Here is a 20,963-nt window from a genome sequence, read left to right as displayed (position 1 = left end):
TTATTGATTCCAATGGAAAACTATTTATGTTTGATTTACAATGAGCCAACAGTATGTAATGGAGAAAAAATAATCTTACAGTAAAGAATAAATTTGAACATAGGGCCAGGGAATGTGCAGTAGGTAGGGTGATTGCTTGCATGTATCTGACCAGGGTTTGATCCCAGGCACCACCTAAAGTCCCCTGAACCCCACCAGGTGTGATGCCAAAGTGTCATCATGAACACTGAAAATAGCTTAAGTATATATAGCTAGATGAGTAGATTAACAAATCAGCATGTATTTGATCTGAAAAATTATTCATCCAAAATAAAGGAAATACTATTTTTAAAACATAAAAATAAAAAAATGTGTTTGGTTTGGGGGACACACCTGGTTATGCATAGCAATAATTTCTCACTCTGAACTCAAGAGCCACTCCTTGAGTCTCAGGGGACCTTATTGCATGCTAAGGATCAAATCAAAGGGCTACATTCAAGGCAAGTGCTCTACTTGTACTATATAATTCTACCTAACATGGGTAAAATCTTGATAGCATTTTGCTAATTGAAGTAAGTCAGAGAAAGACTGCTATAGTAGATCCCACTTTTATACAAATCAAAAGAGCTGAATTCATATAAACAAAAGATAGAATTGTGGTTTGCTATGACATGGATGTGGAATAAATTGTTAGTCAGAAAGAATGATTATTAATTTATAAAATTAGTAAGTTCTGTATAGCTTATATATTGCATAATGATTATACTTCCTCATTGTAATATAGTTTTTATGGTTGCTTAAAAGGTAAATCCTAAATGTTCTCACTACAGGAAAGAAATGATAGTTATGTAAGATGGTAGGTCTGTTCCCTTGAACTGATGGTATTCATTTGCGATTAAGTAAATGAATCCAATTAAAATACTGTAACCTTAATTTTTTTTTTTTTGCTATTTTTTATTATAGGAACCAAGCTTGGTAGTGTTCAGTGTATACTCCTTGCTCTGTGCTCAAGCTTCACCCCTGGCAGGCCTCAAGGAACTTGTGCTGTGCCAGAAAACATATATGATGTCATGAGTTGGCTTCTCTCTAGCCCATGTTGCACAGTTTAAATTTATATGCCATTATATGTCAATTGTATCTCAGAGAGCTGGGGAAAAGAATTCTATTAGACATCATACATAATAATAAAGGAGTTGAATGATAGTTACTACAAATTCTATAAGATATTTTTCCTTTAATATTTTAGAACTGTAAACCAAATTTTGCTACTGTAGGGAAGACAGGCTAATACACAAAACTCTCTGATTTGAGTTTTTATTGAAGGTTTACACTTTGATAAGCTACTATGTGTTGACCTTAAAAGTGGCCTTGATGTTATTGTTAGAAATAATTTTTGTCTTGTGCCATAACTAGTGTTCGAACTGCCATATTTATTTTACATTTGTAATTCATTGAACTGTTTTAATTAAAATGATCTGAACTTGATTTAAATCTTATTCTAAACTGAGAGTAATATTTTTATGAGCTTATAAGCAGTAGTAATATTAGTAAACCACTATTTCGTTTTTTAAAATTTCAATTAAAATTGCTCACTCTTACTACAGTCATTTAACAAATTGTATGACTCATATTTTATTATGAAATATATTCTAATTCTATTGTCTACTTTTTGTGGTACAGTTATAGTATTAAAAATTTCAACATATGGGGGCCTAGTGATAACACTGTGGTAGGGTGTTTGCCTTGCATGTGGCAGATCCCTGATGGACCTGAATTTGATCCCCAGCCATATGTGGGCCATATATCCCATATGGTCTCCCAAGCCAGGAGCAATGTCTAGGCGCATAGTCAGGAGTAACCCCTGAGCGTCACTGGGTGTGGCCCCAAAACAAAATAAAACAAAAATTCAGCATATTTTTTTTTATCTAACATAGTCATTTAAAGTAAAATGCTATGTAATGGTATCTTTGGATTTTTTCAATTTTAAAAATCTACATTTTTGATGTAACAAAATTATTATATACTAATGTTATCAAATTTGGTAACATGAATGTTTTTGAAACAGGACTTTTCCGAAAAGTTTTAAGTATAGTTTATAGTTCAGTATTGAATTATAGTATATATTTGACCCATAGTCCCAATTTTTTCCCAAAATTTTGCCACATTTTATATATATTTATCTATCTTCCTCTACTCTGTCACTTTCCTGATATTTAGTTTATGAAATAAGAAAATAATTGCTGGCATATTTGCCATATACCAGTGTGTATCATTTGGAAAGATGAATGTTATTAGTGTAACAGATTTAAATATGAAAATCACAAAACTAACATTGACATAATAGCTTTGCTATTATTATCGGAATATTGATAATAAGTTTTCTTAATGTTTATTATAGCATGGGAGAATGAATGAGTCTTAACAATTTTTGATATTGTTTTGATTTCAGGAGGATTTTTGATACTTATTCATTATTTCTCTTCAGTTTTCTCAAACTAAATTATTTAATTCATCTTTGTTTTGAGGTTTTGAAAAGCAAGCTGTTTTATGTCTTATTTTGGTTTATATTTCCCCTTTTTGGGTTGGATAAGGAATTTGTGATATCACAATTTCACACATGAGCACTGCCAAGGGTTACCCCAAAACAATAAAAAACAGAATAAAAGTATCTACACACTAGTAAAACTTTTTGAAAGTTTTAGTTTAGTATTGTAAGGTAGCATTAGGAATGTTTCTGTTGTTTGTGTTTTGTTGTTTTGGGAGCGACTCATGGCAGTGCTCGGGGATTACTCCTGGCTCTGCACTCAGAAATCACTCCTGGCATGCTCAGAACCATATGGGATGGCTAGAGTCGAACCCGGGTCTGTCCTAGGTTGGCCGTGTGCAAGGCAAACACCCTACCACTGTGCTATCGCTCCAGCTCCTAGAAATGATGTTTGAAGGACAATTTTTGTAATCTTTAGACAGCCAGAGAATTAAGTTCTAAAAACTAGAGCTACTTTCAGTATTATTAAGAACCATATGAATGAATGTTGAAATTTCAAAGGAGAAGTATAGATTTTTTTTCTTTAATTTGTTAATGATAATAATGACTTAAGATGGTAAGAATGCTGGAATAAAATATTATTCTCATCTTGAAGTTTTTATAATCAATGAAACTTTCCCAGGGAGAATATAGCTAAAGTTGTAGGGCATGTCAGGAAATGATTCTAACTTGATTAAATTTTTTCTTTGTATATTCAGTCAGCTCCTTGTCTTGATTATTGAAGTAGAAATAAAATAAGAAGTTTAAGCCTTAGTAAAATGTTATGGAAATGTCAAAATAAGTAAACATTAAAGAACACTGAAGATTTAAGTCAGTAAGTGATCATTAAAACCCTTCCAGGTTGGGGGCCAATAAACAGAATGAAGGAGCACATGCTAATGTGCCCAACTAAGGACCATTTTTGGTTTCCATATTTGTTCAATGCAATTTTTCAGCAATATAAATACCTTTCCAGAAAATAATTTTTATTTTCTTAGTGTTTCTTTTTCTTTTTTATTTATTTATTTATTTATTTATTTATTTATTTATTTATTTATTTTTTATTATTATTGTTATTATTATTTTGGTTTTTGGGCCACACCCGGTGGTGCTCAGGGGTTACTCCTGGCTGTCTGCTCAGAAGTAGCTCCTGGCAGGCACGGGGGACCATATGGGACACCGGGATTCGAACCAACCACCTTTGGTCCTGGATCGGCTGCTTGCAAGGCAAATGCCGCTGTGCTATCTCTCTGGGCCTTCTTAGTGCTTCTTAATATAAAATAGGCAAGAATTGTTTTGTGGTTATTTGGGGGAGGGGGTTGGGCCACATCTGCTCATCTCAGGGATTCTTCTAGCTCCAAGCTTAGGGGTCACTTTTCACAGTTTTGGGACACCATAAAGGGTGCTGGAATACAGTCTGGCTGTGTATAGGGCTAACTTTTATTTATTTGTGTGTGTGGTGTGTGTGTGTGTGTGTGTGTGATTGTGTGTGATTGTGTGTGTGTGTGATTGTGTGTGTGTGCTCAGAGATCATCCCTGGTGATATTCTAGGGCGATATTCAGCTCTGAGGTCAAATCCTGGTTAACTATGCAAGGCTTTGCAAGGCAAATGCATTGCCTGTTGTACTCTGTTCTCAACCCAACAATAAAAAATGTGTAAGGGACAGAAAAAGAGGCATAGCAGGAGTACATGGGCCCGTGGGTTTTATATTCAGCATCCAATGTACCCCTCCACACTTCTGGTTACTTGTTGTAGCACTGTCATCCACTATTGTAGTTGGCCCAATAATCATTGAACTGTCAAACCAGTTGTTAGTTTCACCAAGAATGGCCCTAGGCTTTCTGCTCATTGCTAGGGTGGCCCACCTTTGTACCCTGGGGAAAAATGAAGAAAAAACACACAGAAAAAAAAAGTTATATAAAGATACTTTATATCATAATGACATTAATTATTTATACTTGCATTGCTTTTTTCAGTCATTGGTTTTCTTTGAAGCATAATCAAAATCTCACAAAAATATAATAGACTGCAGTATATTGTGACTTTGATTTTGAAATTTACTTTGTATAGTTAACATGGCTATTGTTCTATATATCCCTTTAATTTCTGATTTTATACTTATTGCATTACTATTCCTTTTATTAGTAGTTTTAATTTTTATTTTGAATCATGACTTGTGCTGATAAATATTTGGTAACATGTCCTTTGAGATCTCACAAACAGTATCCTATATATAAAATGCAAATTAAAAGCCTCATTTCACAATTCAACATTTATTGATTATAAATTTTCTTTTTATTTTTGAGCCATGCCTGGCAGTGCTCAGGGGTTAGGCCAGGCTCTGTGTTCAGAAATTACTCCTGGCAGGCTCAGGGAACCATATGGGATGCTGGGGCCCTAAGCTAGATCTGCTGCATGCAAGGCAAATGCCATAACTGCTGTGCTATAGTTCCTGCCCCAGATTGAAAATTTTTAAATGCCTTAAATAGGACATGTTCTATTATAATAAATTTCAAAATGCCTTATTGATAAATGTTGTACTTCCAACATTTATTTCTCCTGAGATATCTCATTCAATGTTAAATCTCAGAATTCTTTCTTAAGAATTAAAATTTTCTTTTAATTAAATATGTAAATATTTTTACTACAAAAGGAATTTAAATCTATCCACATTCTCATCACTGTAATATTCTTCTTGCATCTGTGTGCAAAATACATTATAGTCCAGCCTAACGCGCCACCAATATATGTTAAAAATTACTTCAATTACAATTTAATAATTCTGACTAGAATGATTAGTTTAATATCAGAAATATTTCTAAATTGAAAAATAAATGGAATGAATAATTTATAGGCCTTGATCAGGTTTTTTATGAATTAAATTTGTGCTACATGTCCATCTGATGGAAATTTGAAAATTAAAAATTTTGTATATGGTAATACCTATGTGTATTTTGATCATTGAATTGATGGTCATCAAAGTCTTAACTAAAAATGAGAAATTTTTAAAGAAGAACTTAGAAGGGGGAGCTCTTCCTTTTCTGCTGTACAAAAATAAATTTTTGACAGAAATATTAGGTCTCTGTGTCATCCAGTTATATATTTTTTCTTTATTTCTTCCTCATTGTTCAAAAGATATTGGCAAGAGCTGTATATCATAATGTGTTATGTTCTGAGATGGTTTTCTTATGTTCTTGTGTAACTAATTATAATTCATATCAAAGCTTGCATATACGACTAATTAATTAAACAATATTGCTTGAATTATATTCATCAGCTGTTAATATGTATAAAATAGGATTTTGGAAAGGTTTTCTTTGAGGGTTAGCACCACTTTGTCTCACAGATGTTGAAGGTTAAAGCTCTTTAATGGTTCTCTGAAAATTAGTGCCTTTTATGCTGACTTTATATCATCTGTATTTGTTATTCTTTGTGAATAAAATGATGACACACCATCAGTGAACCTTAAACTATTAATAACATTAAAAATTCCTAGTGCAAAAAGAGGGACAAATGAGTTTCATCTATTTGTTTTAATTCCTGCTGTTACTGCTTCTCTCCTGTGGCTTAGAATATATAAACAGGGAAAACAAAACAAAACATAACTCTGAAAATCTGCATGCCTTTACATTTTCACCACAATTTTATCCCTAATATTTCTCCAAATTGGGTTTGGGTTTGTGTCAATATTGAAACAAGTGCTGCATAAAAATATTAACAGCTGGCTTTAGGAATCATCTGGAGGGGGTACGGCTGCACAGTTATCATGGATCTTGTCACGGAGCTTGGTTGAAATACTCTGCCTGTTGTGATTAAATAATTGCTCATTAACAGTCTTTAAAAATAACTGTGAGACAGCAACATTGGAATGTAATGTGCTCTGTAATTTTGTCCCCTATTAGAAAGCAGAAGATGAAGATATTGTTCTCACACCTGATGGCACCAGGGAATTTCTGACATTTGAAGTTCCACTTAATGACTCGGGATCAGCAGGTCTTGGTGTCAGTGTCAAAGGGAATCGGTCCAAAGAGAACCATGCAGATTTGGGAATCTTTGTCAAGTCCATTATTAATGGTGGAGCAGCATCTAAAGTAAGCAAATGACAACTTTATCAAACCATATGCCCATTAATGAAAAAGCGTAATCCTGCATTCATTCTTATTTAAGCATGGTGGATAAGCTTAACCAGGCTTCTTAGATTTGTTATGATTAAAATGAGATAAGATAGATTAATTAGGGAGGAAATTCTTTTCACTTTAATAATGATTCTATTGGCTCTTCACAGAAATGAAGTGAAAACCCAGAAAAGTGGTTAAACTGCTATTTTTTGCATTTTTCAACAAAGGAAAATGCTTTATAGAGAAATAACTAGGCAAAGTTAGAGGTTTGGACTGGTAGGGATGGCGAAGAACCCTGTTCAGTAGTCCTCAAACTTTTTAAACATGGAGCCAGTTTATTTTCTCTCAGACTGTTGGAGGGCCGGACTATAGTAAAAACAAAAATGAACAAATTTCTATGCACACTGCATGCATCTTATTTTGAAGTGAAGAAACAAAACAAGAACAAATACAGTATGTGGCCCGTGGGCATGATTTGAGGACCACTGCATGAAACACTCTTGGTTGAAAAGATTTATTAAGACATAGCTCATTTATGTGAACTCATTTTAATGCCACCTTTGTCTCCAGTCATGGGAGTTCTACCCTTCCTGGTGAGGGACTGGAGCCCAGGAATCTTCACAAAGGGAAATTCATGTTTGTGTGTAGCCAGAATGGGGGAGGAGGACAGAGATCCTACTTTGTCTGCCTTTCACAGTTGCCTTCTGTGCAAAATGATCTTATTGTGACATATTTCTGGTGGCATATGCTGATGCCCTTAGCAAATGTTATCTGGCTTTTTTACAATAACTATCCAGGATCACACAACTTGCAGAAACCTCAGTGAATAATGGGATGGAATTCATAGCTTTCACTATTTTACCCCCCTTAAAAAAAGAATCTGGTCTACCAGATTATTCCCCCAGTCATTCTTATTCATAAAGATGATTTATGGAGATTTAGTTTAGGTTCTGGCAAAGATCTACCTAAGTGTAAAGGTTAATCTTTGCCCACCACTCCTCTGCCTATGGATCACTTATCCAATTTTCATCCTACAGAAATTTTCCTGGCTGTGAAGGCACTTCTCTTCAATTGCCTAGTGAGCTTTTGCATGTCTTGGGTTGTAAATAACCTCTATGGGTGTCTTTGGAAGCAAGAAAGTAATCACTTTGTGTCCTTTAAATTAGTATGCTATTTCGGTAAACAGATTATGATAATGACTTGATTTACAAATGTATAAATGATTGAAATAGACACTGGCTGCCCTGGCTGCTTAGACATTATTATGCTGTGTTCAATTGGGTATAATCCATTAGGATTAAAGCTTGTATTTTTTGCTTTGTTTTTATTTATTTTTTTAACCAAAAGGAAAGCAACTTTTTTTTTTTCTAACTGACTATTTAATAGCACTTATTCTTACCTGTTTTCTTCCCAGGATGGAAGGCTTCGGGTGAATGATCAACTGATAGCAGTAAATGGAGAATCCCTGTTGGGCAAGACAAACCAAGATGCCATGGAAACCCTCCGAAGGTCTATGTCTACTGAAGGGAACAAACGAGGAATGATCCAGCTTATTGTTGCAAGACGAATAAGCAAGTGCAATGAGGTAAGAAATGAAAATGAAAAAGACAAAAGGCATTTGAAATTATAATCAGACCCAACTTTCCTTCCTAACCTTGGACAGAATTAATTCGCAGGTCCTATCATTTCCTTTGCTGTAATTTTGTTATTATTAGTAGATTATAATTGGTTTTCTTCATTTATTTGATCAACATAGTTCAAATCATGTAGACCTTGATGTATTACTACCAACTGAGCAAATCAGACTGGAACCTTAAAGTTTTGTCTGTCAGGGTTCTCTTCTTGAAAACAGGGTCATAACCTTATTCTGTTCAGAGCCAACAATTTCTATTTTGTTCCCTAGGAGAGAGAAACTCTGGAAGACTAATTACTTGTTCATTTAGGTATCTAAAATGAAATGCCTCCTACAAAGTTCCTAACAAGGAAGACTCTCTAGAGAAGTATCGTTAAGATAGAAGTTTTCCTTCCTCAATTCCTTTTTCTCCTACTCTCCACTCATCCCTTTTTTTCTTTAGGGAAATTGTCCAAGATTCTATTGGTGCCTGAAATCATGAACAATGCCCAGATCAAATAGAAACTATGTGTATATACTTAAATAAGCATTACTTGGAATTTATAGAAATAATAATATTAGAGTATAACAATAAGCTATAATAAAATTTATGAGCATACTCCTTTTTTTCTTGCTCAGAATAACTAATTTTGTGTAATTAGTTCAAACCACAGTTTGTGGTATATTACTTCAACCTAAGAAAATAAAACTGGATACTGGAGCATTTCTGTATGTGGCTGAGTCTTTTTCCTTGAGTACTTGTTTTTTTAGTGGAGTCTATTGCACACTGCCATAGTGGATTCTAAATAAATCTAGGCTAGTAGGTATAATTATGATTGACTAGAAAGAGCATCATTATTTACTGTCCCAAATAAGTGAAAACATACTAAGTAGAAGCATCCTTTCTGGTGGTGTGATATTAGAAGCTTAAAAAAAGTATAATTAATATAGGAATCAAAAGAAGCAAAATTTCAAAATACCAAAAAGGTATATGTTCCAGATTGGCTCTACAGTATGTACCATCTACAGAAAAGGGGTGAGTTTAGCCATTTACAGAGTAAATGATGAAAATATAAAGATAATTGCCTTTAATCTATTTTGCTGAAATCCCCAAATACATCAAGTTCAGTTAGACCCTCACATTGAAATGAACTTACAAATGGCTAGCATATTAACTAATGAAAAAAATTAGACATACAGTTTTAAATGTTTTTTAATTTAAAAAATTATATTTTATAACGTAGAGCACTTCTTTGGGCTGTTGTGATCATTCCTATATTATTTTGTAACAAAAATGCCCACTTGAGTGGGTAATCATTACAGAGGTGATCACCTTTTGAAAGATTATTGACTATTTTGTTATTTTTTCCTTGTATTTATAAGTGGAGAATAAAGAGTAAAAATTATATTTTGCAGTAAGAAAAACAATGTAGATCTGAAGGGATAGTTCAAAAAGGTTGAGTGCACTCTTTCAGGTACAAGATCAAGAATTCAATCCCTGGTACTACCCTGGTTCCCTGAGTACCACTGAGAATGACCTCTAAATACAGAACATGAAGAAAGGAAAGAAACAAAGGAGGGAGGAACCAGAAGGAAGGAATGAAGGGAGGAAAAGAGGAAGAAAAGGGAAGAAGGAAGAAGGAAGGAAGGAAGGAAGGAGGAGGGAGGTGGCAGGGAAGCTGCTGGAGTGAAGAATTGTGGAGGGTGAAAATAATCATTTACATTAGATATACAAATACTACTATTTCATAGGTCTGTATATTTTAGATAAATTTTTTAATTGGTTGCCAAATCATTAGCTCTTCATTTTAATGTAAATTTTGCAAGATAGAAAACTCAATAGTGACTCTGCAAGACACATTGTCCTGTCTTAGATCATGTTCTGAAATAATTTCACAGTTCACAGGATTGTATTCATTTGACAGATGTTTTCTGAGCATGCACTATTTTCAGAAAAATGTACCAGGTTGTGGGAACACTGTAGTAAATAATACTGATGGGGTTCCTTCTCTCAGGAAACCCATGCTCTACTAGACATACTATATTCTCTTTAGACACAAACTGAAATGCATAACGCCTTCTAAATTTTTCTTTCAAAAGAGAACACAGAATGTGTCCAGAAAACTTTTGTCTGACTCAGAGTATTTTCTATTGTCCCCACACAGCAGAAAAGCAATACCAGCCTGAATGTGTTTGGGTAAAGGTGCTTTATTCCCTGGTGCCCTCTAAAAGACATAAAACTGGAATCCCGCTGAAATATCTTTGTGCCTCATTCACTTTTGCATATGAATTTCTGTGAATGAAAATGATTTAAGTAAGGGAACAGCTGTAATCGACAGTAATAGACTTTAATATTCAATATTCCTTATGGTATCATTTTCATACATTGCTGGTTATTACTATTTCTTAGGATCTCGAAAGCTTATAAAACAATTATATAAAAAAATGTAACTTACCAAGAGTGCTGTGCTTTCTTTGTAATAATAGCAAGAAGTCTTTTGTACTGACAGGGTTTAACTAAAGAATTATATGAAGACAGAGAGCTCAATTCAGTTTCCCACAAGGCATAAGACATGATTTTGCTGCTGTTGAAGTTATATTATATATTACCTCTGGAGAAACATCTCCCCGAATTACTGGGAGGATATGTGTAAATTATGTTACAGTAAATATTGATATAAGCGTAGGGTATCTTGTTGTCTTAAGTGAACCTTAAGCCAGAATAATGTGCTTGACTTCTCCCCTCCCGGGTCTATAACTCAACTGTTCTACAACATCACAAAAATCTTACTTCAGTCACTCATCTTTAAATCTAGGATTTACATACTAAACTTCAAGCCAGAGAAAAGTATTTGCAAGGAGAAGTTTCATACACTTTTTTACATTCCCCACTCCTTTTTTTAAATATATATGGTTGTGCTATGTAGTAACAGGTTTTTATTGGATATTCATTTCCAAAACTTCATACTCACTTCACTGAAGTAAAGGTCTCACTTCACTCCACATTTCACTTAATTTTTTCCTCCTACAACTTTGAGACAGGTTTTTTATTGTTTGTGTTCAGTTGGACTCTTTCTGGGCTGTTTCTTTTTACTGTTACATGTTCTCTGGGTGATAGGTTAGTCCCTGTTTTTTGAGTACCAACCCTATTAGGAAGAATCCCTAATTTCTGTCCCCAGCACTGACTCTATTCTGTCTATTCAATTTCCTTACAACTTTACCCACCTACTCTTGGAGGTATTTTATGTTGTCTTGCTTAGTCACCCAGTTCCCATATTGCCCAACACTTTGTGCTTCTTTCTCCAAAACCAGTTTCCCAGTAAATTATTTCTTCCATTTCCTTCTCCCACCCCTCTTAACTGGAGCCATCATCCTTCAGTTCTTGAAGCTGGGATTGTTCTTTACCAACAAATGCCTTTACTTTTCCTATAGTTTCTATTTTGAATCTTTCTTCTCAGTCTTTCCATCTATATTTTTTCCCCCATTCTCAGTCATTGCCTGCATTCAGCTGTTCCCTCGGTGCTTGCTTCATCTTAGACATGTAGATTCAACTTTTCTCCTCCAAAGTATTCTTGTGTTTCTGTTTATCTTCATGTAGCCTCTTTTACTCCATTTAGCTTTCATCTTTGGTTTTCTTTCTCTATTATATTCCTTTCTTCAATATCAATCGGCTATATTTCTTTTAGTCTTTCTCTGATATCTCATCTGGGACTTGATACCTAAACAGAGTCTGAACAGCAAGAGAAATATAGTCTTAGAGAATTGTAATTTTTCTCAGAAAACTAGTTTTTAGGAGACTTTTAAGAAATTTGACAGGTAACAAAAAATGTTTTTGGTCAGTAATTCTATATTTCCTTTGCTTTCTTAGATCTATTGTTCTTATTTAAGCCTAATTGAAAACATTTCATCAATTGAGTATTTCTTTACTTGGGTAAAGAAGTCAGTTTCTTTCTCTTTTTTTTAATTATTTCTGAATAAAAAGAAAGCTAATACTTTTTGGGGAGATATAGTTCCTTCCTCTCCACTTCTCTCCTGTCCTCACTCTTTTTTAATTTGGGCCACATAGTGTGTTTTTCAGGTGTCACTCCTAGCTTTGTGCTTATCTGTAACTCCAGCAGTACTCAAGGAACCTCCTTCATGCTTAGCAAGTCCTTTGAGGCTATCTCCTCATTCCTGGGAAATATTGTTTTAGTCCATCATTCTTTTTCTTTGTGTGGAATATCTAAAGAAGTCAGTCTTCACTTATAGTCAAGGCAAAAACTTAGGGAAGATCAGGAAAAGGTTGGGTGTTGAAAGGAGAGCCAAAACCTGACTATTGAAAATAACCTGTTATAGAGAATCACATATAAATGTTCTAAGAAAATTAAAATTGTGAAAACTACTGCAGTTCAGCATCGCTCTCATTCTTTTCATTGTTACATATCATTCACATTACTAATAAATCATATGCTAGCAGTGAATTCATGGAAAGCCAGTAGAGAAATGCCCAGCTGCGCTTTTGTTGCTTAGATCCTATATGAAAGAATTAGTCATAAGGACTACTTGAAGTGTAATTTCCCTAGTTTTAATCCTCTTAGCTTAAACAGTTACATTAGAGTAGAAAGGGACCTTAGGTATTATTTATTATTTTCTCCATTTTATATATTAGGAAATTAATGCTAAAAGGTCAAGTGATTTGCTTATGGCTACAAGGTTAAGTAGATCAAGACTAATTGAAAAGTAAGTTGTCTGTTCATTTCATGAATGTAAGTGGGTCTACTGTTTCGCCAATTTGTATTATTATGTCGAGAAACAGTCTACAATGAAAGTAGATGTCTTTACAGAGGAAACAGTTATATCTTGGGTTAACCACATTATCTGCAGAATGACCACTGAGCTTTGCTTCTATTCTCTTAACTTTACTGTTCCCTACTTGAGAATGTGAAGCAAGTTCAGCGTGGTCCTGCATGAAAATAGTAGACATTGAAAAATATTTTTATGGAATCACCATGAATTACAAAGTGATTCATGACTGAGTTGCAGATACACAATGTTCAAGGCAAATCTCTTCACCGGTGTCCACTTTCTTTCATCAATGTTCCTAGTGTCTCTCCCACTGCTAACCATCCTGCCTCTATGAGAGGAACTTTTTTCCCTTTTTCCTTTGTTTTTATTTCTTTTAAACACTTTGGTTTGAAATATTGTTCCTGATAGGCTATCATGCATGTCATTTTACCTCCATTCAGGACATGGTCTTCATCCATAATGATCACTTCTCTCCATCATTGTCATAATGATTCCTTCCCTGACCTATTTTTCTATCCCCAGTGGCAAGCTTCCTACAAGGACCAGTTCTCCTACTCTATTTTATATCATCTCTGCACATTAGTTATTTCCCTATTATTATATTTTCCTCTAACACGTTTCACTCAGCATGATACTCACCACATTCATCCATGTATCAGAAAATGGATTGACTTCATCTTTTCTTAAGGCTGAGTAGTTATTCCATTGTGAATATAGACCATAGCTTCTTTATCTCCTCTGTAGTGGGAACTTAACTCTCCTGTCACTCTTCATCAAAGCTAATCCGTTTATTTTTTTTTTTTTTTACTGACTGCTTACCTGTCCTTGGATGTCTGAGCTTTCTCCAATATGTAATTATAATATGGTTCATATTTTTTCCATTAGCTTTCCAGTCCTTCCATGGGGCCTTGTATGCCTATGATTTATAAACTATTTTTACAAAATATCAGTTATTAATTAGTGAATTTATTTATCTGAATATTTACCCAGTTTCTGCCCTCTAAAACACATCAGGAATAAAACAGAAGAAAGTCTTTAAAGACATACACATCAAATAACAAATCCATGGTAATTGCTAATGAAGGTCTAGATTTTCATTTTCTAAGGGGGATTAGAGCTTAGTCTGGGCCAGCTTTGCAAGGTTTATATAATAGATATTCAGACCCATTTTATTTATGTGAAAGACAACGGTTGACCCACTAATGCATACTAACAACATAAGCTTTAACTTACTCCTGCATAAATTGTATTAATTGTTTAAAAGAAACAAGTGATGGACCACTTTTATAATGAAGCATAGACATTGGATTATTTCCAATTTTTGCTTGTGGTATTTTTAATATTAAAAACAATATATGCTAATTTTGAATATATTTTAAAAAAGCACCTCATTTACATTATTTTTATATTAGTCCTAATATTTTTACCTTTATATATAAACATGATAAATATTAACTCATATGAATGTTATTCACTTAGGTCATTATTTCCTTTCATGAGTGGCCATAGTATATGAATTTTAAAAGCCTGGTTCAAGACCAGAAGATGGTATTTGATATGCATTTCTACATTATGAATAAGGTTGTCACTCTATACTCCTACTAAGATGAGCTACCTTGCTTTACTCTAGAATTCAGATTTCTTTTTTTTGGGGGGGGGGCACAACTGGTGATGCTCATAGGTTACTCCTGATTGTACACTCAGAAATCACTCCTGGCTTGGGGGTTCATATGGGACGCCAGGGGATCAAATCATAGTTTGTCCTAGGTTAGCAAATGCAAGGCAAACATGCTATCACTTGCGCCACCACTCTGGCCTCTAGAGTTCAGATTTTTTAAGTGCATGGGAAGGCATTGTTATTTTCTTAGAGATCATCCTAAGGGCATCCAAACACCATGATCACTAATTGGAATTAAAGAATATTTGTGTGGGGCTGGAGAGATAGCATGGAGGTAAGGTGTTTGCCTTGCATCCAGAGAAGGATGGTGGTTCAAATCCCGGCATCCATATTGTTCCCTGAGCCTGTCAGGAATGTTTTCTGAGCGTAGAGCCAGGAGTAACCTGTGAGCGCAGCTGGGTATGCCCCCCCCCCCCCCGTAAAAAAGAATATTTTTGCATGGATCAGTTCCTCTCAAATATATAATCATCCCCCCAAAAGGGGAAATATTATTGTTGGACAGTGAACAACAATGTGAAAAATATTGTTTTTATTTAGTATCAGTATTTTATTTATATTAGTTTTGCTAGAAGTTTTGTATGATAAGAACGGCAGAACTTGGGAGCAATGATTTCAGCAGACAGACTAGGCATGACTCTACATATTTTCCTTCTGAAACTCATGTTCTTGCTATGACAACAAGAAAAATTATTAAAAGATTTGAAAGAACAATGTGTGTCCCAGAGATTTTATTCTATTTTATTTTATTTTATTTCTGGTTTATGGGTCACATCTGGCAGCACTCAGGAGTTACTCCTGTCTCTGTGCTCAGAGGTCGCTCCTGGCAGGTTTAGGGGACCACATGCAATGCAGGGATTCGAAGCAGGATCCCTCCTGTGTTGGCCGCGTGCAAGGCAAACGTTTGCCTTACCGCTGTGCTATTGCTCCAGCCTCCGAGTTGGTTTTTTTTTGTTTTTGTTTTTGTTTTTTTAGTTTTTGGGTCACACCCAGCAGCGCTCGGGATTGCTCCTGGCAGGCTCAGGGGACCATATAGGATGCCGGGGTTTGAACCACTGACTTTCTGCATGGAAGGCAAATGCTTTACCTCCATGCTATCTCTCTCGCCCCAGAGATATTTTTTTTTTTAAGAAATTAAAATACATTGTATCTTCTGTTAAATATTTATGTCATAGACTGTTGATATCTTCATTTATATCTTTTTGTTGTTGTTTTTATATGTATTAGACATGGTTAGGGAGATACAGGAGGTATATAGAGTCTTTCCCAAGAACATGTTCAAATGCCTGTTTTTTTTCTGAACAAACAGCTTCTTTTTCTCTAGGAAGTCTGCTGCATTTGCTATTTTTAATGGAATCTTTATTTGACTTTATAAAATTGTAAAATAGCCTCTTGAGGTCTCTTGGTTTTGCTCATGAAGGAGCGTTATAGAGATTTTTATCAGCTAAGAACTCATAGAGTTCCATAAATTAAATGTATTGGTGAAGCAACTAGGATATGTTTCTTTCTGTGATAAAATTAATTATTGTATAGCAGGCAGATTTTGTAAATAGAGAGTTATATAGCAAGTTTCTTTACTGTTTCTGTTCATTAAAAAATTATGTGTATCTTGTTTTTAGGGAATAAAGTGCATTTCTTATGTTTGTTTTTATTTTTACTTCCCCAAAGTATTTTAAAAGTTAGGCATAGTATCCCTTCAGAAAATGCTCTATTTTTTTTATACCACAGACCTTGAATATTTAATTTACTCTTCACTAAAATTGTCAGCTATAATCTGCAATTAAAAAAAACTAATAAAATAAATCCTCATTTCACCATTTAAACCTTATTGAGTCTAATTCACCAGTGCTGCAAGTTTATTATTCTCTTGCAGTTTGACGTGGCTTCAATTGTAATTGTGTTGACCCTTCAATGCAGTACATCTCCCCAGTGCTTATCAAACTGGGAGAGATAAGTCCACAATTCAAAACTTCATTAAATATCCCATTTATATTAAACAGATGATAGCTTCTAACAGAAATAATAATTTGTTCAGTCTAAGGAACTGAGACAGTTGTGTTTTCATCTGTTTAGACTGTGCAGACTTCTACTTCGCTAGGTTATGCTCCTGCCTCCACCCCTAGCCCTCTGTGTCTTTAGCTACAAAGCTTCACTAGATTCTATTTCATGAAGTTCAACTTAGAGAGTCCATTGGGGGCAAGGGGAGGGGGCTTTTGTTAAATGTGTTCTGTTCCTCCTTATAGCTGATGCTTCAAGGCCTTATTAGCATTCCTTGTTCATCTTACTTTAAGACTTTAATGTAGAAGTTAGAGTAATTTGATATTTTTATGTTTTTATTTATTTGGGGGGGGGTGGTCCACACTCCATGGTACTTAAGGTTTGCTCCTGGCTCTATACTCAAAAATCACTACTAGCAACATGTACTGGGATTTTACCTAGTCAGTATAAACAAAGCAAGTGCCTAAACCCTGTACTATTTGGGCTCAGCACAGTTATTTTTAGAGAATGACACATTCAGTTTTATTTCTGGCTCTAGAATTGACCTGTTCTTGTTTGTTAGTTTGTTCTTTTTTTTTTTTTCTAGTAGGTAGTATATATTTGTGAAATATGTATTTTTGCCTACTTTATTTGAAAATTTGGTCTTTTAATGTGCTTCTCTCAATTACTATTTCAAAGTTACACTTAAAGGATTGAATGATTATTCCTAATTTCAAACATAAGTTTAGGCCTGATGTATTTTTTAGGATACCTGAACAAGAGAATGGTCTATGGAACTTCCAGGTAGTAATTTCTACCAGCACACACACAAATATTTGCTAATATTTAGGAGTTTTTATCTAATATGGGTACGAAAGGAATAATTAAAATCCAGATTCCATTTTGAGAAATCTGTCTCATGCAGAGCGAAAATCTTAAAGAATGCTGAAGTAAACTCTAACTTAAACTGCCTTCAATAGATACAACAGTCAAATTAGAAAAATAAGCAACAAGATAGTTTTTTTGAAGGTTTAATATACATATTTTCCCCCCAATGGTTGAAATCTGACAGAGCTTCATGGGAGGCACAGTGTAAAGTGGCACAGAAAGTTGGTCATTAGGCAGAGCTGTCATCACAAATTATTTTGGTACAGGGTGAAAAGTTCTAGTTCATTTGGTACCCAGTTGGATGCAGGCCTTGGGCAAGTTGTTATAATTCCCCCATGCTGCTAATGGACCTACAGTACTGATTTCCCCTATCTGCCCTCCCCACTTTCTCTATAGCCGAAGTCACCTGGAAGCCCCTCTGGTCCAGAGCTGCCCATTGAAAGCATGTTGGATGATAGAGAACGAAGAATTTCCCATTCGCTCTACAGTGGAATCGAGGGACTTGATGAATCTCCCTCAAGAAATGCTGCACTCAGTAGGATAATGGGTGAGTCAGGTAAAACCCTATTTATCACAACTTATTTTTATGCTTTCACTGGTTCATCGAGAGGCTACTAATGTAATATTAATGGAAAGAAGACTATGTTTTTTGGAGGGAAAAAGAGCAGGTTTATTATAATCATATAGGGGTGTTGATGTGAAGAAAGCAATCAATACATTGATTTATTAAGTGAGTTTTAGATCCTATAACATGGAAGGAAAAAAAAAGAATTATCTGAAAGGTTTCTGAGTGATCAGGATGTTCTTAGCCTGTTTGAGATAGTATGAAAATAAGTGAAGCTCTTTTTGAGAAAAAAGAAAAATAAAATTTTAGTGGTTTATATTCAGAAGGGCTGAAGGTTTATATATATTGTCCATTAGCATTATTTGGAAAGAAAAAATATAGATACTCATAATATGTAATATGTTTAATACATGTTTATGAAGTAGTCACATACACTTGATTTGCTCTTAGAAGCAGGTTTCCATATTATAATTGCATCTTCACTTTTGCAAGGCCTTCATTTTAAAATCCTGAAACTTGTTTTCTGCATCCTTTGTTTGGATTCAACACCATACTGTCTGCATGGCCCCCAGTGGGTAATGAGGTTATTAGCACTTGCTCTGCAGCATTTCTGCTCTCTACTAACAGATCCAGTTAATAAAGACTTGCTTTGCCACTGGAGTGGTTGGATTTACTGAGTTGCTCATCTTGGGATTAGCTTGTGAGAGTTTTCAAATTTAAAACATTGGAAGCTGTTTTGATTAAAATAGCACCTGACAAACATTCTTATTGCTGGTATATTTTGTAAGGCTCTAATATAAAATCAGACCCTAAATTTATCTCTTTTTAAAAAATATTTGATGCAGATTCAGTACAATTAAAGTTTCTGTTACATAGGAACCAAAATTAATTTTTGTTAAACATCTGAGGTGTTTATAGAAAGCCTGCTATTGGCAAGATACAATACTTTCAGTCAAATACAAAGAAATAATCTCTGCTTCAGACACATTTCTCCTGAAAATAATAAGAAAAAAGCATCAACATGACACATAGAATTTGTTGTTCTTCCTCTAATCCTTGTAGCTTTCTAGTATGGAAAAAAATTATTAAATTATCTACTTATTTTGTTATACATGCAACTTAAATGTTCTAACTCTATACTTTGACCTTATAATGCTTCTCTTTTTGTCTTTTGAGGGCCTATATGAAAGTAAGGGCGTAATCTCAAAGTTGTAATTTTGCCTTTTGAGTAACAGTCATGGTGGTACAGTTTATATTACATAATCTTGGCTTGTTAATGATACTTTCTGCACTGTTGTGGGTTTCCATACTCTTCTTGGCTTTGGTGTAAAGTTTGACTTTTATTAAATACTTTTTTATTTATGACAAGTCAGATCCCTTGAGAGAGAAGAGTGCATGTGTCACTTCACACAAAGTGATTTGCTGTAATTTCCCCTTTATTATAGGAACATAGGACTTGCCAAACTGAATCAGACCATTGGCCCACCAGTTCCTGTAACCTGCATCCTGCCTCCAATCCCTGATGCTTCAGAGGAAGGCGAAAAACTATACTAAAACAAATAAAAAGCCCAAATTTGACTAGTGACCTTTTCAAATGTTGTATATGGGTTGAGGATTCCTTCAGTGTTTTTTTTTTTTTATGACTATTTCCCTGATGTTGTTAGCTATGACTTTATTGGTCCTCCTAAGATTGCAGAACAGTTGACTTTGTTTTCCTTTTCCTCTGTAAAGATATAATGGACTTTTAAAACTCCAGAAGCTCTTTTCAGGACAGTTCACTTTGTTCTTGATCTGTGCTTTGTGATGTACTGTGCATGCCCTTTGGGGCTTGGTAGTGGTATCTTGAGAGACTCTTTACCCTTTGAGTATAGGCCATATTGATTTGGAATGAGTTGATTTTTTTTTTCTCCAGGCAAGTTTTATGCATATATGAGTAACTATTGATCCAGTATGGTTGTGTTCCTGGTCTGAGAAATATATATGTTTTATTTTATTTTTCTTGGGTTTTTCAGGTTTGCCTACTTGAAGTATACAAATTGCAAAAATTGAACATTTCAGTCCTTTTACTAATATTATCAGTCGTAAGAGATTGATACTAAGGCATTTATTCACTTAAAATTATAATTATTGCAAATTATATTACCTTGTAATAAAAAGAGGGTAGCAAATACAAGATCTGAGAGCTTGAATTTCTTTCAATCCAAAGCCAATAAAAATACTATTTATTATTTTATATAGTATCTCAGTGCATGGAAAGTTCCAGGTCTTTTGGTTAATGGTTAGTTTTAGCATGATTTGGAAAATTCCTGTGTAGATTCTGGTATAGGTGGTGGTATTGCCTTCATGTTCTCCTATGATTTAAAAATCACTTAATTTTGAAATTTCAGCAGATAAGATTAGAAAATTATTATTCTTATGCAAACAGTATAGATGTTCACATAGATTGTTACACTCATATAGGACGCTAGTACAAAGGTAGTACTGAATTTTCTGATTCTTTTCTCAGGGAATGTATCCCAGAAATGATAGTTTTATAAAATACAACCAAAAACCTGGAAGCGATAGCAAGGATCTCACTTATTTTTAGCCACACTTCCCCACTTGATAAATATATAGAACATAAGACCCAAGATCCCATGAAGATTTTTATTTTATTTCACTTTTGCCTATTTCTTCAAATAGCCTTCCATGAGGGAATACTGAGATCACACAGTGTTAGTGATATCAATGAAAATCATTCTTTATTAGTTTCAGTTTGTAAACATCCACATTTCATTGCAGCAGGCATTAGGCAGTTTCCAGAACTTATTCTTTAGAAACTACTGTGCTCTAGAAATTG

At 34.4% G+C, this 20,963-nt stretch overlaps 1 protein-coding gene across 12 annotated transcripts in view; it reads left to right on the top strand.

Annotated features, from left to right (window-relative positions):
* Positions 1–20,963, top strand: part of PARD3 (par-3 family cell polarity regulator) — a 674,271-nt gene that overhangs the window by 401,757 nt on the left and 251,551 nt on the right. For 7 of the 12 annotated variants that reach the window (XM_049776411.1, XM_049776408.1, XM_049776410.1 and 4 more), the window contains 3 exons: positions 6,407–6,595; positions 8,037–8,207; positions 17,956–18,106. In XM_049776411.1, the coding sequence (XP_049632368.1) occupies positions 6,407–6,595; positions 8,037–8,207; positions 17,956–18,106 (511 nt within the window). Of the gene's footprint in view, positions 1–6,406; positions 6,596–8,036; positions 8,208–17,955; positions 18,116–20,963 lie in introns of all 12 variants that reach the window. The other 5 variants (XM_049776403.1, XM_049776406.1, XM_049776404.1 and 2 more) reach the window with 1 other exon arrangement.

Source organism: Suncus etruscus, chromosome 7 (assembly GCF_024139225.1).
Source record: "Suncus etruscus isolate mSunEtr1 chromosome 7, mSunEtr1.pri.cur, whole genome shotgun sequence".
NCBI lineage: Eukaryota > Metazoa > Chordata > Mammalia > Eulipotyphla > Soricidae > Suncus > Suncus etruscus.
This window is presented reverse-complemented; position numbering and strand designations above follow the sequence as displayed.